Source organism: Perca fluviatilis, chromosome 9, assembly GCF_010015445.1.
Source record: "Perca fluviatilis chromosome 9, GENO_Pfluv_1.0, whole genome shotgun sequence".
Classification (NCBI taxonomy): Eukaryota; Metazoa; Chordata; class Actinopteri; order Perciformes; family Percidae; genus Perca; species Perca fluviatilis.
The window spans coordinates 26,520,815-26,546,994 of NC_053120.1; the positions used below are offsets into that span (position 1 = coordinate 26,520,815).

General features: G+C 41.9%; 1 protein-coding gene across 14 annotated transcripts in view; it reads left to right on the forward strand.

Annotated features, from left to right (window-relative positions):
- Nucleotides 1-1,529: 1,529 nt before the first annotated feature.
- The window catches only part of celf5a (cugbp, Elav-like family member 5a), a 202,058-nt gene continuing 177,407 nt past the window's right edge, over nt 1,530-26,180 (forward strand). For 11 of the 14 annotated variants that reach the window (XM_039811678.1, XM_039811681.1, XM_039811679.1 and 8 more), the window contains exons 1-2: nt 1,530-1,969; nt 17,005-17,087. In XM_039811678.1, coding sequence (XP_039667612.1) covers nt 1,612-1,969; nt 17,005-17,087 — 441 coding nt within the window. In that variant the 5' untranslated portion in view covers nt 1,530-1,611. Of the gene's footprint in view, nt 1,970-13,374; nt 13,461-17,004; nt 17,088-26,180 lie in introns of those variants that run through there. The other 3 variants (XM_039811683.1, XM_039811685.1, XM_039811690.1) reach the window with 2 other exon arrangements.

Sequence of the window (26,180 nt, forward strand, 5' to 3'; positions counted from 1 at the left end):
TTTTGTCAGTGTTGTTCTCCTTTCAGTAACAGTTAAATAAGAATTTTATTTTAATGATGGATTTGGATCTGAGTGCTATTGACAGTGTCTGCAAAGGGAAGGCAAATGAAGCAAATAAACCCTCTCTTGGGGGATTAGCTTGCTTGCTATTTGAAAAGTACTTACAGTAAGTCTGCTAATTGTGGTTAATGTTTGCTGGTCCCTTGACTCATTCTAATGACAGATTGCAGATAGCAATACCATTCGCTTAGAAATAGTGCATGTGTTAATTGTAGCAGCATACACTATTCAATATGCATGGTCCCCTACAGTATCTTTTAACTTTCTATCATTCAGAGTAGCAGAGGCATGTACGGTATTTGTACTGTAAAACCTCAAGTTTAAAAAAAAAACCAACAGAACTGTGTATCTTTGAGGTAAGAAAGGACACTTTAACATGATATTGTTGTGCATTTTAAATCGTTGAATGCATACCCACCTGTTAGACAAAATCTTGGCAACAGGTCTAAAAACAAACTTCCAGGAGAGGGAGCAAAAGCCTGTATTCATCACTCTCCTTTTCTAATACAGCTACGTGGAGTAGTTAAAGCAGATTGTGTCAAACTATGAAGCCCGAAAGTTGTGATTTTCAAGAAACACAAATGAGCATCCAACCTCAATTTATCTTTGTTGCTAAAAAAAAAAAAAGCAGCTGTTAAGATAATTACTAGACCCTTAGTTGGGAAGTTGCCTAATTTCGGTGTGACTAATCCTCTGTATTTCCTACATTTATAGTTGGACATCTATATGCCAATTTTTGTCATTAAGACTTGGGAACTGATGGATTTACCACTTGCAGAACTGCACAGTCAAAGATATACTTTTTTTTTTTTTTTAAATTGCAAGACTTTTCTCCACCTCTTTTCTGGGGGAATTATTGCGTCATTTTACTTCATGTATCTACAAAAGTGTCAATTTATTTTTATCCAACTTTGTAGATTTTACTTTAGTCAGCATTTCACTTTTCTACATCGAAGACATGATGCTCAGGTGTAAATAATAAACCTAATGGTAGCTGTCATGGCCTAATGGGACACTTAGATAGAAAGAAGCCACTGTTGGCGTCATTGCAAACACCTGGGCTTTTCCTGCTACGACACGTCAAAGTATCTGCTGGGAGAAGGGCCTAAGGAATATTTTCCATTGTCGTGCTACTGCTATTTTGCCTTCTTTCCCCACTATTTAGAAGGAAAGTGTTTTACAAACTTGCTCAGTCATGTTAAAAAAAAAAGAAGCTGCTCAGAGCCCAATCATCGCTGCCTCTCTTAAGATGAAGTACTTCATAAGTAACGCTGGGTGTCGCTCCAGAGCGTCTAATATCGCTCCCGTGCGCTTATTCCGCCGCTATCACCCCCTGCCTGCCTCGTTCTGTGTGTGTGTGTGTGTGTGTGTGTGTGTGTGTGTGTGTGTGTGTGTGTGTGTGTGTGTGTGTGTGTGTGTGTGTGTGTGTGTGTGTTTTGTGTCGGATAGAAAGTCAGCCTGGTTTCCAGCTGAGTGCTTGCTCTCTCACAGTGAGCGTGTTCGTGTGTGTGTGTGTGTTGTCATTATTATCCACTCTGCTCCCAGCTCAGAATGGCCAGATTCACTCAGACTGAAACAAGAAGGCAGCACCATCCACAGCAGCTCCAGCCCGCTTACTCCAGCCTGGTTTTCACCGGACCGGGGGTACCACCGAGCCAACAACCACTACTACTTATCCCACATCAGCACCAGTACCCTCAGATCACATTTCCGAAACCCATGAACGGGTCAGAACCCATTTCAATTCATCCGGAGAGCGGCAACATGAAAGACCAAGATGCCATTAAGCTGTTTATCGGGCAGATACCGCGGAACTTGGAAGAAAAAGACCTGAAACCCCTGTTTGAACAGTTTGGGAAAATCCACGAACTGACAGTTCTCAAGGACCGATACACCGGCATGCACAAAGGTAACGTGTCGCCCCCTCAAATGGCTGCGAGGCCCATATAAAGATTAATAATTGCTTATTATTTCCTGTACCCTTTGATCTCAATTGTGTGTTTTTTTTTATTTATTTTTTTACATTTGATCATGCTTTATCCATATATTAATCTACTATTGTAAACAATTCATCATGTGCATCATAGCCTACTTTCATCTAACATTCATGAGGTTTGCTATTTTGTCCCAGTTATGAGTGCTTTGCTCATAAAGTTCTTCATATCTAATATTTTTAGAGCATTTGTATTTCCATTTTGATAATTCCACATATTTCTTTATTACACGGACAAGCAAAAGCTTGCGCTTGCAGTACCGCGAATGATAGGGTGACAAACTGTGTTGGCCATGTTCTGTATTTTATTGCTGTTTCCTTAACACGCTCTTAAGTGGGGCAGAGGCGCTCGGAAAGGATGCATTTTTAAAGAGCCTTCCCTTGCCAGCCAGTCCCGTCTTTTTTCGGAGGGCGGCATCATTTATTCATCCCGTACGCTTTCTTTTAACATCTCCCCATGTGCGAATGGGGCTGCGTGCAAACCCAGTGAAATCAGTTCAATACAAATGTCTCCAAAGGGCGCAAGAGCTGTCGCAAGATGACGGACGTCGCCAGACAGAGAGAGTGATGCTGCGCTGCCTGTGCTGAAATGGAAGGCTGAGGGAGGCGGGAGGGTGTACATCCACTCAGCTCACTGCACACAGTGACAACTTCCACCTTCCGTAATGAAGTTAGTTATCAAGGATGTGCGTGTAGATCACTGCCTGGGTGGGAAAACCATTTCACAATACGTGGTCCCACCCCCCCACCCCCACACACACACACTCACAGTCGATGCACGCAGTGTAGACGTCATCATCACCATCATCATCTTCATCATCATCTTCATCTTCATCTTCATCTTCATCTTCATCTTCATCATCATCATCATCATTGACAACCAACTTTCATTTTGTTGATTACGTTTGTTTTTGCACTCAGCCAGGTTGCACATTTTAACCTCTCGAGAGCGCTGTATATTGCTGAAGCAATCACAGTGACATTTACGCTTCCATGATAATAATGACTGTGACCAGTATCATAATTATTATTTCCATTGTAATCATACGTTTTAACATAGCCTATACAACACCACATTCATGATTCAAAGAGAGGAAAAACCAACACGGTCCAACCAGAGTTGTGACACACTATTCTTTTTCTAAAACTGCCCTATAGATGTCATGTCACAGACCAAGCAACATGACTGTCATTTTGTCACAATAGTGGTAAAAAAATAAAAGCCTTTTTCCGAATTCAGTTCCCCCGCTTTTGCATTCCCCATTTTGCACTTGTTTATGTGTGAGGGATGTTAGTACAGGAGATAAGCCTTTGATTGCAGTGACATTTAGAAAAGACAATTGACAATCTGTGACAGTAATGTAAATGCCATTTGCAAACATTGCAAACAATGTCTTCTATGACATATCGAATCACCATCAAAAGATATTTGATGTGTTACCATAACAAAGGTTGTCTGCATGTCACAAAGCCCTTGTATTGAGGCTGTATCAAAAATAGACTGATATTAGTTTTTTAGATAGTTGTTTTTTTGCCCTATAATATTCATTAATATGACTGACATTCTGGAATTGATTGCAGTTTTAGAAGACACAGTATTGCAACAATAATGAATACCTTTAAATAAGATGATATTAAAGTTAAGGTTTTTAATGTATAGATTTTTATTTTTGATGTGTATGTTCATGTTGCAATTAGCTGGTGATCTAAAATAGTGTGCAAAATCTCTGTGATCACATTTGGATGAAAAAAAGGTTTATGGAGGTTTCATGTACCATTAGATTATGCTATCATAGTTTATATTAGCAACATATTTCATGAAGCCTCATGCTAGATGGCTAACGCTCTTAATTGTCAGTATGTAGAAGGGAAGACATTTCTTCAGTGTAGCACTCATTTGGCAATCATCAGTATGTGGTTGCGTGTGCATGTGTGTGCATACATATACTAAAATACCATTGCCCTGTGTTGCATAATGATTGCAGTATTTAGCTCTTTTTTTAACAACTTTGTTTGCAGTATTTAGCTCTTGAGTGATTGTCGCCTGATCATGTTGACAGGGAAAAGACAATTTAGGCTCTTAGACGTATTTCCATAGAAAGAAAATAGAGCTTTGATAGATCTGTGTATAATTTAAGTGAAACATATATGGCACAATTACAGCTATGGAATACATTCAGTACTTTAGTATTAGCAGTAGCATTAGCACTGCTAATACTAAATATATTGAATTATTTGCTCACCTATTAAGAGTTTTTTACATTTGAAAGTTTTTTTGTCCGTTTTCTTGTATTATCATAATAACTATCAGCAATTATTATGACTGTAGATATACATTACACCACGTATGCCCCGGGTGTTAAACAACTGCAAGAAAATCGTTTTATGAAATTTGTAAATGATGATTTGTAAAATTATTTCTTTCTCAGGTCCCTTGTTAGTTTGAAATGCAAAACTCAAATTCTGAAGAGCTGTGGAACAAAGTGAAATCCAATGTTTTATAAAAGTGTGTAACACAATCCTTGTGAACTGTTGCGTATGTATTGCATTGTATGTCAATCACAAGTTTTTTTTGCCATTTAATAAACAGGCAAAAATCCAAAACGTTAGCTCGTTTAAATGTAAGTAGATAAGGTTATCTCTCTGATCTGAGTAAAACTTATAGACGCTTAATCTTAAATGTTCTTCTCAAAGTAAATCTGTTTATGTGTATTCATTCATTTACAAACAACAAATTCATTTAAGTACTGTTCAGCCATTACGTTTTAGGGCCATTTCATTAAGCTTAAAATGTAATGAATCCAGGCCACACAATTAACAATACATAATCAAACCCTAATATGTCAATGATCTCTGATGAGGTTATTTTATAGTTAATCATATTATTAAGCAGAAAAAGGATTATGAGTGTGGATCCTGATGGAAACTCTGGAACAGCATCCTCAAAGAGCCACAATCAGACTGGCAAATACATTGATGGCCAGAGGAATAAACACACACGCATTGTTGTCATCCTTCTAAGTGTTGTGCATTTGTAGTCACTGCACTTATTCTGTCATTTTGATTTTCATTTCATCCACATTGCGCTTTGTGTGTTGATTATTTTCCTCTTTTCTTATGCAACTATTTTTCCCCCTCTTGGTAATCCATGAGGGAAAACATGGAATTAGTTTGTAAAGCGTGATAATAATGCATGGCCATAATAACTTGACTCAAGAGGATTAGCAAATGTGCATTGTCTGAAGCAGCAGTCTCTTGGGTGATCAGCTGGTTGCCTCCCTAAACAGTGGCTGCCTCCGCCAATTAAAAATTCAGTCTAGTCTGGCTCTTCAAATGATTAATTCTGCACACGCTGCCGATGGCCTGCCAATTATTGTCGCCCAATTGGTATTAATAGGTAGAGGATTTCCTGATGTCGAATTTATCACAGACTGTGAAAACTTCTCCCTTTGGCTCTAATTAGCTTCCACTTATAGCACATGCAAAACACACACTTGCACGTCTATGCACATGCATATATGCAGAACCGAGGCTTTAATCTGTACACTTATTTTAGCCTGCTGTTTGTCTAGTATTTTATGTTCATTTTTGTGTTCAAATGGACAGTTCTGCTTTGCAAAAGTGGACATATACATGCAAAGCACTCGGAGCAATGCTGAATCTGTTTCCATGGAGATTTTTGTTGAATTGCTCTGTTTGTCTGGACAGATTTTATCCCATGAGTTTGATTGAGATTGACTAATCTTCCCACGTGCAGTGAAGTAACATGAGCTGAAACGAGAGACGAGGAAAAGGAAGATTTTTTTTCTTTCTTTTCTGCAGGTGTGATTCAGCACAGCAAGCAGACAGACAGACAGACAAAACAATCCCTACGCTGCTTCAGTCTGATAGGCCAACTCAGCCCGGGTATAAATATTAGGCTAGTGTCGGGTGTCATTGTGTTAATGCATTTATAAATGGACCAGAGATATTACTGTAGACGCCAGCCAAGCAGAAGCACATTAAATCACAGAATAATCTAATGAAATATGTATTCAAGTTTGTATTTTTTTTTTCCTCCCTCAGAGCTAGTCTGATGGATAACGTTTCTCTGTGGGTTGCCCTCCCAAAGAAAAAAAAAAGAGAAGATGAAGGAAACAGATGTAGTTGAGACATCAAACCAAAATGGTATGGTATTAATATGAGACTGCAGTTTTCCTATGTGAGCTGGTAGCTGAAAGACAGTAGCATTGATGAAACTAAGCTCTGGTTTGTTGAAGCGTCTCTCTCCTCTTCATGATGGAAGTGAGAGTGCATCTACGCGTCTCCATATTGCGTGTGCCTTATGGAAAGTGTCAAAGATCACGGCACTGCTGTAGGACAGCATCCCCCCTGGGGAAACAGATGGGATAAATTCACTTACAGACTATAAACAGAGCTGTAGAAGTGACATGGACGGCACATACACAACACTCTCTGTGATGATATTACTGATTTAACAGACATCGGCAGAGCTTAGGCTTTGTGCCAGTGTAAGCGTTGTATGGTTGTTAATGACATTAAAGACTTTCATAAAAGGAGGGATTTATTCCATACATGAACACAGAGACACAAGAAAAACACCTCGCAGTTGTGTGCAGTGGTTCGATTGAACAAATCTAGAATAAAATCGTCTGTCAGGGCTAGTGAGCGAAGGCCACTGAGCCAAGCTAATGCAGTAACAACACTTGCTTCGCAATCTTTAAACGTCTGTAAATATTGTAATAAGCAACAGGGCTTTCCTCATAAAAGATGCAGCAGCTCAACTGCTACTGACAGGCGCTATGGGCCTTGACTTCAGGATGAGGGGAGCTGCCTTCCTCTCTCTGTTCCTCTTTTTCTGTTAGTTTTCCAAGGAGATTGACAATCTCAGATGCCGACAAGGCCACGCTCTGCTGCAGGTTAGTGTGTCCGCACAACAAACTCACCTGGCTGTTATTCCGTCTCCGCTTCTTCCCCCTTAATCCCCGCCCGAGAGAGCCTTTCAAATGGATTGATTTCCTACACTAATGCAACATTCATTACGGCTTGCAGTATATTATATTTTCAGTATGTTAGAAGTGCCATTATTCCATGACCTTTCTTGAATATGTTTGCTCTTAATAGGTGCCTGGAGCAGGGACACATATGGAAAGATGTACTGTGAGGTGTAAGGGAAAACATGGACCAATTTCATCACCAAGACACTTGTTAATGAAACTATACACTACATCTGTATTTCATTAAATGGACTAAGTTAAGCTCTGTGGGGGGTTTGTTTTAGATTGTGGACGGTGTCATGTCTGGAGGCATGATAATAATGGCAGGGGTGTTGAGGGTTGAAGACACTTTGAAAGGTTTTACATCACTTGGCTACCTGGAAGTAAATCCATTTGTTATTATTTGTCTTGGTGTTTGCTTATGCTTCTCAGAGTTGGTTGACACAGTTTTTTTGGTGATCTGATTGTTCCTGTGATATAATAATGTCTTAAATGTATCCTGAAATAATAATAATAATGTTTGAAAAAGGAAATTTACTAAACATTTATTCTAGAAGTATCATTGATATATTTGATACAAGAATGAGGTACATTTGAATGTACTCAAATATTAAATATATAATAATTTAAATGATAGATTATAATACATTATATAAATTATATAAAGGCATTAAACCTTCTTTCTGCATTCATGGCTCTGCTAACAGTCTTTTCACATTTTACAATGAGGATTTGGGGTTGCATTTTGGTGTGTTTAAGGTCACATTTCTCTTCTATAGGTAGATTCTGTAGAGGTGTTCCACCGTCTTGTTGTTGCACAAAGGTCACAGCTATTTCCTTAGTCTAAATAGAGGGATAGAAGCCTATCTATTTTGTATGGGTAGCTTAGCAGAGAGTGCCATTGCCTACAGAGCAGAGTGTACTCTTATGAGGGGGGGGGGGTTATAAAGGCACAGAGGGGGAAAAAAAGGAGGGAGAGAGGGAGGAGGGGGTTGGCGTTTTCTGTTAGAATAGCATGAGGTCTTTAATGTTGTGTTTGAGCCTGGCTGGGCACAGATTCATTTTAGATGGAAAATGAAATAACAAGGGAGAGGGGAGAAAGGAGATTTTAATGCAATGTTTTGTGATAATCCCTCTCCATTTTGGAATGGTTCAGGAGAACTCATGCGATAAAGCCTTGTACAAGCCTGGAAAATAATAAGTTATTTGTCTTGCCTTACAGTACTGTGCCCTTGGAGGGTTTGCTAACCCCCATGTTTTGGCCAAAAAACAATCACAGATTAGTCAAGCTGTCACATCTTTCTGATTGCCAAATGGTTGAGCCCTTGATGCCGGTGTGAATGAACAATGCATAAATGTCGTACATGTATCTGCCTGGGAGTGCACGCGTACACAAAGCTCTGTGGAAATGACTTAGCCCTGTCACACAACTGGACAGGGAGGATGGCACATGTATGCAGCGGGGCCCACAAGGCAAAGGACAGACAGACACATAGCACAGAACAATGGGTGGATAAGTGGAGGGGGAAAAGATGTTTGTCAGAGATGCAGAAACATATAGTTGCTTTTATCCCAAGGCAGTGGTAGAGTAGAGTGATGGCTCAGCTTGGGACATGGAGGATCTGACAGGTTGGTAGCCGCTTGGACACCGGAGGGCGGGGTGGAGGACGAGGAGGAGCAGATCACACAAATAATCACTTGAAACCTGAAAACAGGAGAAAATCCCTCCCGTAACACTAGTATTACTTACTGCTGCTAGTGCAAATACCATGACTTTTGCCACTGGTCTTAGAGGCAATTTACTATTTTATGGCTATTATTATTCCTAAATTACCAATTTAAGCAACAATAGAAATACTTATATTTGCTGTAACAGCAGACTAAAAGATGCTACAATTGACAACATGGATAATACCTCCCTCACTGGTAATTATGACATGGTAAACAGCACTATCAGCATCGAGACCCTTTTCCTACAGATATCAAGCAATCCCCAACTTGTGATGAAGACACATTTTAGATTGGAAAATGTCTATGATTGCTCAGGTCCGTGAGGGATGTGTGAAGATACATGCTGCTCAGCACGGTTAAAAATAGACATTCTGTGGTATTTCCGAAAATAGGTTAAGCTGCCATCGCTGCACTGCTGGCATGACATCACTGATTGCCTGCCAGCCTCCCCCAAAAAACTGCTCCCATACTGTGCTCAAAAGGAGGGAGAGAATGAAGGAGAGACAGAGGGAGCATCTGTGGGCGACTGTATGCCCCCACGTCCCCTCTCATTTCCAGCGTAGTCAACCCCCCCCTCTCCTTACACCCCATTCCCTTCCATCACGCAGCCATCTCTCCCCTCACTCCTTCCATCTATCTTTCCCGCTGAAGCGGCGACGCTGTAGCTAACAGTCTCTGTGCTTTATCGCCAGAGACACAAACTGGTCAGGCGCTTTGTACTGGAGATGTATCGCATCCACATTTTTTTTGTGTGTGTGATACAAGCAAATTGTGTGCCAAATAGTGCAGAACACACAGATGAAAGATAGAATTTGTGTTCCTTTTTTGATGATCAAACGTGGTTGAATGAGCAGTGTATGCAGACTTCATATGAGTTCCAACATGGCACCCGTTCTGTGGTTCACTATTCAACCGTAGATCTGGCTTAATTAAAAAAGACTACTCAAATTAATTAATGATGGGCTCTCATATCTGTATCGTCTGCTCTTTGGGTTCCTTTCATAGCTCTTTCTATGCCGTTCTTTTGATCTATAGATAGATAGATAGATAGATAGATCTATTTCTTGTTTGGTCATCAGCAGAATAGTATTTCTGGGATCCTCCGGGCTGAATGTAGTTACTAGGAAATATACGTCAATGCAATTAACACCCTGGTGCCTGCATTAGTGTCAATTATTACTCTTCTCCAGCTTAGTGGTGACATGAGATAAAGAAAAAAGAAAAGAAAGCTGGGACAGGTACACAAAGTCATATATTCTGACATGCATACTTTTATAGTAAGAAATAGGAAACAGAGGACTCATTGCAAATTGCCTTATAAAGACCGGTGCAAGTAATGTCTCCTCTCAAGCGGGCCTGAGTAGCAGTACAACAAAAAAGAATGCACGTGTGTTGTCTTAGCCGGGTCGTGTTTTTTCTCCTCCTCACGTCTTTCTCCCTCATTCCTCTTTCAATCACTCCATCCATCAATCACTCCATCCGAGCAACCTCTGGGCCTTTGAAGCGCTGTCTTTAAAGGTATCTTTCAATTAGTAAAATCAAAGTGACTGAAAACCTGATCCGTCTCTTTGTCTGCAGTCAGTTTGCAGCTGCCAGTCATCTATGATTGTGGCTTTGCTATGATCAATTGATCCGTCTCAAAGGTTTATGCCTTTAACCTTTCAAAAGAGGACAATCATTCTAAGTAATATTGTATCAAATATGTCAATCAGGTACATTAAATGAAGACTTTGCACCAGTGGAAGTATAGTTCATCTGTGTTGTACCATATACAGCAGCATGCAATGGGTGTGTGAGCCAAGTGATTTTGTTATTTCCTTTTGTCTGGTCTTGTTTGTTTTTCCAAGAGGTTGTTATAGTACATGAAAAGCAGGAAATGCAGTTTTCTGACTTTGACTTGGGGGGGGGCGGGCAGGGGGGAAACTTGATTATTGATTTCTGTATAAATCCCCTGGCTGGGGGAGGGAGGCAGGGACGACGGGCTGAAGAGACGGGACTTGGCAGGTAAACTCTTGTTGCCCTCCCAGAAGTAACATGGCAGAGGCAGTAAGTGTGAACCTACACATTATTTACAGCTCTGTGAAACTCCATCCATTAACAATGTCAATTAGCTTGCTCATCAGGGATGCAGGCCACTAGATGTATTTATAGATTGGGGCTCTGGCTCTAATAGCAGAAGAGGGATGAAGTACAAAGATAGTTTACAGAAGCCAAGGCGTATACTTTAAAGACTACAGTACGGTGGAGGATGCCAAAGCCATATCCTAGATGTTAGTAAGAGTTCCGGCCAACTTGGGAATGGACGGCCGGTAGCAATCTGTCACGTCACCGAACTTTATCAGGAAGTAGTTGGAACTGTATCACTGTTTTCAGCCTCCCTAATACTACTACGCCTACAGCATAGAGCCCTGTGTCAGCTTTTGAGAGAAATACTCTACAGTTGGATTATGTATGAAGAACCACTTGTGCCCTGAGAGAACTATTTAACCTCAGAGATAAACAATAGATTGTGAGTGCGAAGGTGTCAAAATCTATCTCTCTTCATTGTTATGATGGCTTCTTTGCTTAGAAATGATCCCGAAATACACACAGAGCCTTTCAGAAATATTTTATTGCATTTGTCGCACTCATTAGGCAATGCACGCCACACCATGTGTATGTTCTGTACATGCACACTTTTACACACACGCACTCAGGGACTCCTTCGGGATCTGCGCCTATGGATCTGTTTGACTGCTGCTTGGAGGCTAGTGTAGTCTATGTGAGCGAGTAGCAACAAATCAATGGCTGAGGTCTCCTACTCAGGGGTCAGAGAGGATACGAGGGAGGGTCCGGGGACTATTTCTTGCCCTCATGATGGACATCGATGCATCCTCCCCCAGCCATTGCTCAAGGTGAAGGGATGATGGGATGGATAGTAAAAGGAGAAAGGGAGGAGGATTTGGAGCTGGATGTAGCAGAGATGAAGGGATGGAGTGATTTTTAAAGGATTGATGGAAGACTATGAGCACAGGCGCTGGCTCCCTTTAAGGTGGCTGTCTGACTTAATTAAGGTTTACAGGTTACGCTAGGCTACTGCTTATATTACAGTGCTCATTACAAGCCCATTAGGCCTGGGCAGAGAAAATATTGTTGTCAGAACAATGAGTGAGAGCATTTTGGAAAGTCCCTGCCAACTCCATGCTCCACCTCTTCTTTATTATACCTCTCTGTCTGTCCTCCCTCAATCTGTTCTCCTTCTCCCTGAACATTGGCATGATTGTTTGAGTGTGTGAACAGACCGGGATCTTTTTTTCAAAGGTGAGGGAGTGATTATGTGAGTTAAAAGCTTCTCCGAGACCAAACTGATTACCCCCCTCACGGTCAATCTGCGCCACTGAGCCTCCTGCCTCCCTAGCTGGCAATGATTCAGGTCATAATCACATTGTATCAGTGCTGATGATGTGTGTTTCAGCTTCCGACCCCTCTGAAAGGCTATCAGTTCCCCCAGAGCCCCACATGGCAGTAAATGAAGTAAGCAAGTAATCTACCCACAATGATAGCATTTTCCAAAGAGTGCAAATGATGTGTGAGGGAGCAGGTGAGACCGGCCGGACTGGCTTGGTTTCTGCTACCTTCACACTTTCTGGCCAAGGAAATGCCACATTGAGAACAAGTTCACACTTTTTCATAACACTGGGGCAGTTTGGCTCCTCTGGGGCAAAGAGATGGAAAAAAGGGAGCAAAGAGGCAGAGTGAAAAGAGAGACATTGTGGTTTAAACCAACCCAGTCTCCTTGTAATTGCATTCATATTTAACGGTTTTGCAGTACACAATTTATGCCCAATGCTAATGTAGAAGTAGGATGTGCATATTGAGCTCCTGCAGCTGATGTCACAGCCTGTAGCTGTCAGTCGCTATAGTGGCAGGCACAAATCAATCTCTTCATGGTCCTACTAGAATATAAATATCATTAACTGCTAAAGTAGTATGTTTATTTTTGTCAAATGTCATCAAAGAAAATTTCAACATCTGGAAAAAAAGAAGTGCCAAACCCTGAGTTTGGTATGGGGATGGCTGACGAATGAAACAAACAAAATGATAATTGTTTAAAGTTAGTAGCCCATGAAGGTCAAAGAGCTTTGCAGTGCATCTTTTAATAAATGAATGCCTTTCAGATTTCAAATAAGAGCCAGCACTTTGTACTGTGAAGTGACAAGTACAAAAAATACCTTTATTTCACACAATATGGCCTGTATCATTTCTTATTTTTAATAATGATTTTTCTAAAGTATGTATTAATTAGTTACATGATATAACAATTCCATTGGTCAAAAACAACTTTGCATAAACTCTAAATGGCATACACTGCTGATTTAGCAAATACTACTTAACCCTGGCCCTTTTCGCTTAATGGCAAGACAGAAACTAAATTACATGTAGTTAAAGTGTAGTTGTTAAATCGTAAGTATCTATTTTGTTTTCGATTGTAAAGCGTAATTATATGTAATATGCATTTTTTGGTGTATTCAAATTAAACATTCTTGCTAATAAAGCTATTAGCCAATCAGAAGAGACCTGCGTGCGAGGGTCGTGAGCGCGAGCAACTTCCGGTGTGGACAGACAACTTGAAACCAAACGATAAACAAACTCCGTAAATGTTGATAAACTAGCGTTAGTTTCCATCGCAAATATGTCAAGTAAGACACTACTTTGTTGCTAGTTCATATCTATGTGCTTAGAAGGACCTGTTTAAGCTGTTTAAGCTTAATATGTCGTGTTAAAGCTTGTCGAAGTTGGTAAGTCATGACAAGAAATCAATTAATTCATCATCATCGTCAATCATGCTAAAGGTTAGCTATGTAAGCTAATAGAGTAGCTAGTATTTGGCTAGGGAGCGGTGGAGCTAGCTAGTTAACTCCTAGGGAGTTGATACAATGCTCGTTTTGATCCTATTATGCAACTGCTTTGTGTGTGTGCAAATGCTCAGAAAAAGTAGTAGTGCACTAGTTCTTATTTACAAAAAATAAATGGAATCCTGTATTTTTTTCTCTTTATTTCTTACGTTCTTTAGTTTCATTGGGGACAACATTTGTATGAATGAAGTAGTGTAGTGTAGTGTTTATTGTGAAAGTTAATTATACTAAAGGTTTTTGTATTGATTGATATATTTCTAACAAGAGAATTGATTTTATGCTTATATTCCTAATAGTCCTGTAAGGTAATTTATGAGTCATAGTAAGTTCTTTCATCAGCGTTTGGGTTTTTTGTGTGTGTGTGTGTGTGTGTGTGTGTGTGAGTGTGAGAAAGAGGGTGAGCGCAGGTGCAGTGTGTTCACATCTGTATTATTTGTGTGTTCATATTTGTTGCTGAATGCATGTACATTTGTGTGTGAAGGTCCAGTGTGTCATATGTATATGAATTGGTTTTAAACTAACTTCAAACATGATATTTTTTCATAGAATACATACTGTATACTCTTAGTATGTAATATGTAATTGGGACACAGTCAGTATGTTAATTGAATAAGTGTGCCGGAAACAAATGCCTAGACACGGTAAGAGGATCAGCTGTGTGTGTGGATTTTATCAACAGGCCCTGTAAACCCGACAAAACAATTTGCAGAATATCCTTCTGTACTGCGCACCCACACACTTTTGGTAATAGAGAGCCTGGGCCATGGTGAATGTAAATGGCTGCTGTCGCCACAGCTATATATACACAGTATCTCCTTTCTACTCACTCTCTGTCTTCCAAGTAAGACTTTTTAATTACATGCCAATTCAACACAGTGGATATGGAGAGACTCAGCCCTAGTTCCCAGTACACACCGCGCACACTTAAAAATATATCATTAAGAAGTAGGATACGACACTAGGAGGAAGAAAAGGGAGTAAGGAGGAGGCGGAATTTCTTCTCTTTGGAGCTGAAATTGATGTGTGAGATAAGGCTGTTTTAGGTTTCTATCAGATGATGCAGAGGATCATCGCCTCACAATGGGAAGGCTTCCCCCATTGCTGTGTCAGCAGGCTCCGATTACAGTGGCTTTTTGTTGTGTTTCAAACTATTTCATCATGCTTCCCCTCACACTTTTGCACTTGGTATGCAATGCAGCACTGGCAATTTGTACGTGTTTGGATTCCAATTATGGAGTTGTTAAAGCTTTTTCGCCTGTGGCCTGCAAATTCTTATTAAGCCATACATTAAAGAGCACAGAATCACATTTAAATGGAGTTCATGTTTCCCTTTTGTTTGCTAGTGTTGTGGTTGTTATTAATTTATTCTCAATGCCCTATGCATTACACATTAACAAATAAACCGCGTTTGTGATTGTAATGCAAAATACTTGTTTCTTATTCAGAGATGGGGCCAGCATTTGTCAAGTAAACCAACAACAAGCCCAGAGAGAGTGAAAAAAGAGAGAAAAACAACCACCAAAATGGATCCACTCCCTCCTTTACCCTTAACCATTTGAGAAACAAACAAACCCAAAACAACAGTGACATTTCCGCAGTCATGGTAATTCTTTACAAGCTGACGCAGAAAAGAGAAGGGGAATTAGACAGAACTGTGAGTGATTGAATGATTTTGCGTGGTGGGCCATCGGAAATCATTAGGTTAGGGGCGCGGGGACAAGGGAGGCTATGGGGAGGGCTGCACCGCGACACCAGTCAGCCACCTCAAAGGTCACCACCCTGGACGGACTCCATCGCTATCTGTCTTTCTCATACTGAAAAGCGTGGCGGGGGTGCAGATTGACTGTCCCAAACAAAAAGAGGAGCTTCATAAAATAGAACAGAAAGAATTTAATGGGATTTAGGTAAGAGTGATCAAATACTTTCTGTATATAGGCAGGTGTGCACACACACACACCCGCACCCACACACACACACACACACACACACACACACACACACACACACACACACACACACACACACACACACACACACACACGTGTTGACAAACACCTTAGACTTAGAGCAGCAAGGCTAAACAGGTTGCAGGTCAATAAATGGATCAATGAATGACATGGCATTTTAACCCTTCTTTTTGATGCAGTCCTGCAGAGGTTACAGTGTAGACGTAGCCAGTGCAAGGGTCACTGAAATGGCAAAAAAGATATACATAGCCCACACAGGCACATGTCAAAAAATGGATAGTGAATGCTTTGATGGTTAAAAGTGATCTCATATGCAACAACAAAAAATACGAATTGGAATATTGTCCGTGTACAGACACTTAATACATCACCACCCACTGAATACATTTGGCTGTTGAAATGAGATCCAAAATGCAGTGGCTTCTAATAAACCATCCACAGAGTGGCAGAAATATGATGCATGGTAACCCATATGAACCTTATTAATAGAACACAAGCAAATCTATTTATTCAGACAGTCAGGGGGAAAATGATTGCCTCAATACTCCATCTGGTTTCTCTCCATCTCTCGTCCTCCCTGCCTCCCTACTTCTGATCTTTATGTATTCAGTGATTTTGACAGATGTGTGTGTGCACGCATGGCAGCATTCACCCTGGAGAGTTTTAACACCACGTCCTGTCCTGCCTTCTTCTCTGTCAGTGTCTACCTCCTACCTCCATCCCTATACTGATCTCATCCCTTCTTCTCTCCTTTTCTACCCCCCCCCCCAATACTCTCCTGCGGTCCTGTTTCTTTTGTCTCGGCTGCTGTCACAAGCATTCAGGGTGGGGGTGCTGGCCGGGCTGCTAGGAGCTCTTGACAGGACATGGCACTAGGGATGGGGAGGCTGGACAGGCCTGGCAATTCAACCAAAGAATTCTCAGCTCATCTCCTACTTTTTTGTTGTTTTGTTTTTTCTCCTCTCCTCTTGCCCCCTAGAAAAAAGTGTCCACATATAGCCTGGTCTATTGCACGGTTGCCTGTTTTCATTAACTTGCTCTGTTTATGTCAAGAAAGGTTTGCAAGGAGCTTTGTGTTCTCACTGACTCATGAAACCGCAGATCATGAGTTCTGCTTTACAGATTTGGTTTCTTAATTGTGTTAATTACTCAGTGTCTGGACATGAGAACTCTTTCTCTTCTCTTTCTCTCTCAATTGCTTTGTAATTGTATCACTCTCTTAATATTCTTTGTTGATATTTTGTTTAAACTGCTGCATCATTTTGTAATGTTTTAAATGTTTTTGTTTCTTTAACTCTTATTTTGAGTTACGCATGTATGTAATTCTTATCAAGTTCATATGTGGCGTGCCTCTGTTGCAGGTTGTGCATTCCTCACCTACTGCGCCCGAGAGTCGGCCATCAAAGCCCAGAACGCCCTCCATGAACAGAAAACACTGCCAGGGGTAAGTGTCTGTCTCCCCTCCTCTTCTCACTCCCTCTCTTTTCTCTCTATGGTGGTCAGCCATGCCATCTGCACCCAGCTGCACACCAGCCGGCATTCTCCTTGTATAGTCCCAGAGATGAAAAACACTTTGGAAAGCAATTCAATCAATAGCTCAACCTTTTGAAGGCCCGGTTTCAACTTTTCCATGTGTCTGGTCTCCAGGGGATATTGCCAGCATTGATCAGACCACTCTGCCTCACACTTTTTAAGTGATAGCATAGAATGACAGTTTTTTTGGGGGGGAGAAATGGTGCTCATGAAATTTGAATTCACTTGCAATTACGTTTTATACATATATTGATCGTTTTGTTTAAGCATTTGTGTGTGTGAGTATGTACACCTGTGCAGAGCTGTATCTTTGGTGTGGAAAGACTGTTAGAAATAGATAGAAAGATGGAGGGGTGGGTTGATGTGGCTCCACACAGAGGCAGCGTGGCTTAACGTGATCAAATCAAGCCTGCACCAGGGAGAAACATCAGTAAAGATCCCCTCCCCTCTCCCCCAACACCCCCTCTGATAGTAGACATAAACAGCCTGAGAAACCCAGCCAAAAGGCACATGTTTCAGTTAAACATGCAAATGCCACTACCACAAACTTTGACAATATTTCTGGTGGCTTTCTTGAAAAACACGTTGTTTCGTTTATCTTGCAAATTAGCCAAGCGCGAGGCCGGAGGGCGTTATTCTCATCCTTTTTCCTCTGCATTTGAATAATAAGATGGAAGACAGAGAAAGGAAAACATTTTTTTTTCGCATAATTCCAGAGGTTGCGTTCATGAGGTTATAACTGTGTTCAGTGATGTGTTATAAAAGGATTCTCTGATTCTTTTACTGTTTTTTGTCCAAAGTCTGGCTTTTCAGTAAGTTTCTCTCTCACGCCTCATAGTCATTAATAACCCCCAATTACAGCCATGACACACAGAGTATGTACAGAATTAGAAAACACAGCCTTGCATGTTGCATTTTCTACACACACATTCAGTAACTTTGCCTGTACCACTTGTGAGAAATGAAATCCTTGTACCTTTCAGTCCTGCCTTAGCCCTCTTGCTGACTTTTCCTCTACCCCACCCTGCATCCCCCTGTCTCCCATTGCTCCTCTGCTGCTGCTCTTCCTGAGACAGAGCATGTCATAGAAATGTAACAGGCAGACGTTGATGAGTGTCAGGCCTCACAGACGAGGCTGCTGTGCTGTTCCCTTCCCTTCAACTTCACTCACACACTCAAACACCAGCGGTCCAAGGACACCGAGTCTGTGCTATAATACTGCATCAACACACAGCGCAAGCAGCTACAACACTAGCTACACACAATTGCAGTAGCATGCCAGTTTCCCTAAACATCCTAAAGATCCTGTTCACCGATTGATGAACCAACCGCTGGGGAGAGATTTATTCACAAAAACAAATACATTTAAAGAATGACAATCATCTACACTATAACAAAAGAAAATATACAACTCATTTCACACATAAATGTCATGCTTCATTGTGTTGTGTGTGTTTCTGTATGTGCAGAAATGTGTGTTTGTGCATTTGACTGCCTCCGATCGCCTCTCCTGTCCTTCTCTCTTGAGCCTCCTGGCTCCTAAATCTTTTGTGATATGACCCCTGTTGCTTCACTGCTTGATGGTAAGTAGATATGCCAGTTGTTTGTTTGCAAAATCCTGCTTGATATGCAGTTTGCCAGGGGCTATGCTGTAATTAATGTAAACTAGGACTTCTCCAGAGATGAGCTATGAGTTATTAACGTCTGCGTTTTGTCATTAACCCTGGCATTGCTGCTCTCTCGCAGGGGGGCTGGGACCGGCGTGATTACCTGGTTATCTGTTATTTGAAATGTTCTGAATATTAATGTCGAAACACAAAACTCCTGCTGGACTTTACTTGTTGCAAATGAGTAGGACAATGAATGAAAATTGTACTACCTAACAAGATATTCTATATCTCATGAAGAGCCCTCTGCTTGAATACTGAGCAAAAACAAGCCCACAGCATGCACACACTTGAGTTTCATGAGATGGAGCGTTAGAATGTTTGGCTAAGTCTTCACACCCTGTGTCACCTGCAATGTTCTTGGGCAAAGCATTGAATCCCTAACCTCTGCAAGAGAAAATATTTAGTAATAACCCCTAAGATTTCAGTCATGGTTGATTTGGCATCCCCTGTGGTTACAGTTTAGTATCATTTCAAAATAACAATTAGGACAGCAAACATGTCTTGAGTGTCTACTCTTGTTACAGCGCACGCAAATAAAGTGTGGGCTGAGATAGGGCTGGGTACCGAAGTCGATACTTTTATGGTATCGAAAAAAATGTGCCAAATTTCGGTTCCAAAAGCATCTGAGCGTGTAAGCGCAAGCTTATCTGTCCTCTCTGCATATTGACACTGAGCGGAGCTCCGACCGACACACACACACACACACACACACACACACACACACACACACACACACACACACACACACACACACACACACACACACACACACACACACACACACACACACACACACACACACACACACACGCACACACGGAGAGGTGCGGACGGAGTAAACTGTCTGCAGTCTTGTTAAAGTCACAGAGAGTCACGGTTGGTTTCAAGTGTGGTTACAGTTTTTTAAAACTTCACGCAGACAGCGTTTGCTGCGATATGATATTAATGGCGAGCTGAAAGCGGTCGCGGTGCTGTTGACGTTACACTTCCTCTTAGACAAGCAGCCACAACGGTGGTTTCTCTGCCCTGATGACTGACTGACAGGTTGAGCTTGCAAGGCAAGGCACTTTTATTAATGTTACTCTGAGTGAGCAGTTTTACCAGAATTTTTTTATTTTGATAACTGTTTTGATTCACAGTTAAGGTGGAAAATAAAAGCTTTGTGTTTAATGTATTTTTGTTGATGTTGAAATGGATTTTAAAACATATGGTATCGAAAAAAGTATCGTTAGGAACCGGTATCGAAATTGAGGTATCGAAATTGGCACCGGATCGAAAGATTTTGAACGATACCCAGCCCTAGGCTGAGAGGATTCATGTTTAAATACACTAAAGAACATAGTCAACTGTGTCATCCACCGTGGTAGTACTGAACTCGTGATTGAATGTTGTTTCTTTTGTCGTCTGCGTAACTTCTGGTATGTGCATAGATTGTTGTCTTTGATTTGCTTGTGTGCTTGTATGCACTTTTAATAATGAAACAAAAAAGCTGTACAAACTACTATATAGAGAAGCAATTACAGGATGCTGACACATTGGATTTATATCAAATCAAATTTGTTTTGATGATTAAAATCCTAAAGACTATAACTTTAACAATTGAATTTTAAGTTGTAAGTTACATTAGGTATCGTATGATTGTTCAAAATGCGGTATGTTTGCATGCACTCAAATGCTAGCACACGCAACCCAGCGTCCCTCTTATTATCAGAAAGAAGTGCTTGTGTTCTTGGATGTTATTATCCGTGTCCCCCTGTTACACATTAGCTGCTGAAAGGAACAGTATGGCCTAATGGAAGTGTACTGGACTGGAATATAGATTCCTGCGGTGAAGTGTGATGGGAACCTTGGGGACACGAGTGCCTGACATAAGTTTGGCCAGCGGATAGGAGAAACTCTGACAGTTTACCAGGTGTGTGTTGCTTGGCTCTATTAGCTGTGTATGTTTGTGCGTGTGTGGTAAGCTGGCTTTGCATTGCAGCCAGCCGTATGTAGATACAGATAGCATTGTATAAAGGTGGGAAGAAAAACATGTGCACATGGCAGCCTGCCACTATCACGCACCGCCCACGACAGTGAGGCTCGTAGCTTTCATGTGTGTGCTGTTTCGTGCTGATAGAGACGCACTACTTTTTATATTACATAACCCTACGACTGCTTCTGTGTGTGTAAATATGCGTGCATGTGTAACTGTAAAACCCCCAAACATGTTTTTTTTTTTTTTTTTTCCCTCTTACCAAGTAAAATCTAAGCATCTTCCGATGACCTGGACACTTATTATTCCTTTATGACATAATTTGTTGTTAAAAAAAACATACAACGGTAACACAGTGCCAGTTAAGGCCCAGTGGCTGTTTCTACAGCAGTTGGTGTGTGTGTGCTTTGTGAGTGTCACAGCTCTCTACACAAGTCTGCAGGAGATTAACTCCACCCAGCTCAGCATCATGACAAAATCCTGCATCCTTCACACTATCCGCCACCATATCCCCCTCTCTCTGCTCAAACTCTCTGTCCTCTCACTGCCACTCCTCAAATCCAGCAGAACCAAGAAATAATCTCAGTCGCTGCAGCAAGTCTGTTTGCTGTAGCACACAACAACATGCCACCCTCCCCTTTTTGTCATGCTAGCATTGTGTACAACAGTGATTGTCTTGGAGAGGCAACGGTGAAAATGTGTTTGCTGCATGCATTTACTCTGAGTATTAGTACAGCTCGACCTGGGGGGAGTGTAAGAGGCTGGCAGTGATTCAGGAGGCAGGTTTATGGAAATAGCACCCGCATTAAAAACCCAATGAGAGCAGGGAGAAGATTATTCTCCGGCACACACATGTGGGCTCCTGCAATGTCAACACTCTAAGTAGATCCCCTCCCTCTCAATTGCCTCCGTCTCCCTCTGTCTCCATTTCTGTCTTTCCCGCTCTCTTACTCTCGCGGTGTGCCCTGTGCTGCGCACATACCTGTTAGTCTGCTGTTTGAGTGCACGTGGATTCCTGTATCTTTGTATACATGTGCGTGCGTGCATTGACGTACGTTTGTATGTCTGATTGTGTGTATGGGCCAGTGCTCAGCTTATCCGTAATTGAGTGTACGAGAAGCGAGGGGCAGAGCAGGGCTCTGTTGCGGACAGTAGCCGACCTTGTGCTTTAGAAATGAGGCTGCCGTGTGATGGAGCCGTTCCTCGAAACGCTGCAAACCTCCTAGCCTTCCATTGGGCTTTGCACGTGAACATAACATATACACCCATTCTTTTGTGTGCGTGCTATCCACCTGTTTATCAACTAGAGCCGAGCTCACTTGTGGTCCGGCCTAGATGCTGCAAAGGTTGAATAATTCACTGCTACTTCTGTGAAGGTTGGCGGAGTATGAGTGTGGTGTATTGTATGATAGTGTGTGTGTGTACTGCATGTGCCTGTGTTGAGTGGGCAGGGGTGGGGGTGGGGGGGGTGGGGGGGTGGGGGTGGAGCGGACTGGTCAGCATGAAGCCAATCGGTGCTGGCAGGATTGGAGGCCTTGTAGTCAGGGAGAGGGGACTCGTTAGAATAAAGCCTTTGGCTAACAAGTGTGCGTGCTCTCAGGAAGAAGATCATAGTGGAGTGGAAGTTGAAACAGGCATACTCAAGGTCTTCTCTTCTTTAAAATATTTTTTCTGCTTTATGAATTAAACAGGGATATATGTTGTGAATTTAACATTTGAGTTTAAAGTAAAATACTGTTGCAGCTTCACTGCCCCCACTATGTTTTTTCCTTTTTATTATTAGCAATGGGCATGTCTGACTGTGAACTTAAATGCTTTATTTGGGTTTTTGGCTCTTGTAAGATCTCTGTGCCTCTGTAATTACAAACACATAATTAAGGACCCAGGTGTTTGTTAAAACATTTGAACACCATCCGTTTTCTCCTAAAGAAACGTACTACCAGCTGATCTCAGCACTACAATAAGTTGAATGGCTACAGCTCATCTGAATGGCTACAGGAGTCTGTCTCTGATGTCTGTGTTTTTATTTTTTTTTATAACCTTTGTTGTTCTATTGAGATGAAAATAAAGAGGGCTTTGTAGGTACAGGTACTGTAATGGTTTTATGTCTGTGACCTCGCCTGTGTCTGAATGAATTATCCAAGTCAAATCACACTGATGAATAGAAGGAGCAGGTGGTGTCATAAAAAGTCTGGAGGTCCGGGGGCTGTTGTACACGTGTAGGTAGACTTTTTTTTTTTTTTACACTGTGATTCATACTTATTATACTGTAGGTCAGGGTCAAAATGGTCTCAGCCTGTGACCCACATTTTCCCATGGTCATTAAGTCGCTACCCACTTTTATAAAATTCAAACCAAGCAAATTTCATCCTTTCATGTGAAAGCACTTCATTGCATATCACACACTAGGGTTTCTGTCCCTTCTTATCCATCGATGTAAGAAAATCCACATTTGAAATACTCTGGGTCATATTTGCGCTTTGCCATCTGGCCTCTGAACATCAACACAAACTTAAAGTGAACGTTAATAAAATGATGGTTACCATGGCTACGGCGCAAGACTGCTGCACGGCTCTGACGCATGTCCGTCAAAATAGTCGTCCACGTGCGTACGTGCGTGCGTGCATGTGTGTGCGCCAGTAAAGAGCTGCTGTACCAGAGTGCTCCTAAGGGAACTGAATCCACACACACACACACACACACACACACATACACACGAATATACACACCCCTGAAGCAGAAATGCTACAAATAGACTAAAACACACAGGGTAACTGTTGGAGCCACACAGTGTAGCTTGTTTTCCACCTTCCGCCTCGCTCTGTCTTGCAGTTGCTCCTCTGGTACCCCTTTAACACACACACGCACCCCTATCCTTTGTTCGGCTCATTTTTCTGTGTGGTAGTTTAGCCACATATTTAGAGAAGCCTTCCTCTCCCCAGGGGATTGGCTTCCAAGGGTATTTTGAAAAAAAGCAGGATCTGCACTCTGCAACTGCCTTTGGAGAATAAACAACACCCACTGAAAATCTGTTTCATCATGAAATTTCTTTTCATACAGAATATTGTACTCTCTTTTTAGTTGCTACAATGAGTGCTGTTGTAAAACTGTTACAGTCCAAGATTTGTTGCATTTAAAGAATTATTTGTGTGAAAATAACAGTAAATGAGATATATCGGTAGACTGACTGAACAAAAATAAATGCATTATTTTATTTTTATTGCTTGATATTAATTTATTACAGTCAAATTTGTGACCCAAATCACCCACCAAAATGAAGAACTTTCTTTGAGTTACAGATGACCGTATTCTGACCCCATCTGTGACATTAGTTCTGATGACAGTACAATGCTGCTTCCCCTCCCACTGCTCAGGGCACATCTCGCTTACCGGCTCTTGGGGGAGACGTTGCTTAAAATACCAAAATAATCCACTGCACAACCTGCCCATTAAGCCACTTCACAGTGAGAAGTGTGCTATTTTTTTCTGAAGCACAGGTTAACAAAAAAAACTGAATTATTAATGTTTTTGATATTTTTAGTCTATTTAACCTATTTCTGGTTGTGGCTGAAGACTGCTCGCCCGCCTGGCTATGAGATTCAGTCATGTGATATGGCTGTGATCTGGGTTATAGAGCTTGGGTTTGTGTGTGATGGGGAAAACAGTATGTGTGTAGGTAGGTTTTGGTTTTGACTTTAAATGTCACTGCCTGTATACACTAACTTGTGCGGGTGTGGCTAATTTTGATGCTGTGCAGTTCAGATGATCTGATGTCAGTTTGGCATTGTGAAGCATCACCTATACCAGCGGAGCCAAACCAGAAGAGTCTGGTTTTATTTCAGGCCGGCGGGCATGGCAGTGCAGACGAGTGCAAGGCCCAGATACTAACTGACAATCCATCTGTGGGTCCCTGTACAGGCTTGCACAGGTGTGCCACTGCCCGCAGACACAAAGAGAAAGAGTGGGAGTGAGCGGAGGGGTGCGCACATGGATGATAAACTATGGCCCTGAATAGAGGGGTGTGTACGTGTGTGTCCTTGTGTGTATGTTGAAAGTGAGAGGAGAAAATACTAGCTTAAATATCCAAACAGACAAGACGACAGTTTAGGAGGCCCAGGCAAATGTAGCAGAGAACATGTCACTTTACTCAATAATGAAGGACACACTTAAACACATCACCCAATGTGGCTAATCGGAGCTGACATCTCACTGGCTGGACCTTATGCCTTTGGGAGAGAGAGGGGGTGAGTAAGGAATGTGAGAGAGATTAGAGGGAGATGAAGTCACAGAATAGTTGAAAAAATGAGGAAAGAGGAGAGTAGTAAGAGGGAGGCACAGGGTCATGTTGACAGCTTGAAGGCATACTTTCAGAGTTGAAACAGCCATTCTCATGTCTGTATAAGTGTGTATGCGTGTTTGTGTGTATACTCTCCATAGACACACAGCATGTGCTGTATATCTGTGGTCACTTGTAATGACACACTTGTGTGGTGGTACCAGAGGGAGCTCATTTGTAAGGCAGATCTAGCTGTGCTTTGGTGTAGTGTCCATAGAGAGGGTAAGGGGGCTGCACAGCACGACAGCCAGCATTTGTCAGCAAAAATCAGGACTAATGAAATACAGTACACATGGCTGGAGGGCAAGGAGAGGAATGTGACTGACAGGAGGCATGAGTGGAAACGGCCCGTGGCAGCCCTCCTTTAGGGCTACCAACGCATCAACCAACCCCAGCCCCCTTCCCATCCCAGATAAGGGTAGCAGCATGAGGTGTAGAAGAGAGGAACAGTGTGTGTAAGGGTCCCCGGGGGTAATGACATGGAATACAAGTGTATGGGGAGTGCTAGTGATGGGTCTGCTCATGTGGAAGTGGGCATTTGCATTGCAGAGGAGGGCTGTCAGTAGAGCTCGCTGAGGGAGCGAGTGTCAGGGTGATAGCTAGCGGTGAAGGCTTCTGTCGTCTGCCCTGCTGAATACCAGGACACTGGATATACAGTAGCTGAGCTAGCACCAGCAAGATCAAATGTTGACCCATTCAACATTTCTTTGTGTTAGGATTTTTCAAGCATTTTTATAGCAGTTTTTGGCTGGACCACAGCAATGCGAGGCCAGCCCTATGAACGCAGAGTCTTGTCACTGAGGGCCAGATGTACTCACACTTTTGCGCCTACTTCAGGCGTATTTGTTTTGCAAAGTGCGCGTAAAAGCATGGCGAGGTATGTACAAACAGGCCGCACTGAGGTAAAAGTGCAGACTGCCTGTCGCGGGAACTGAAAATGGCAAATTGCGCTTTTCTGTGTCATGCTTATGGATTCATGGGAGGGTCAAGGGGAAAGTGGGAGTTTCCCATAAAGAGATGGGA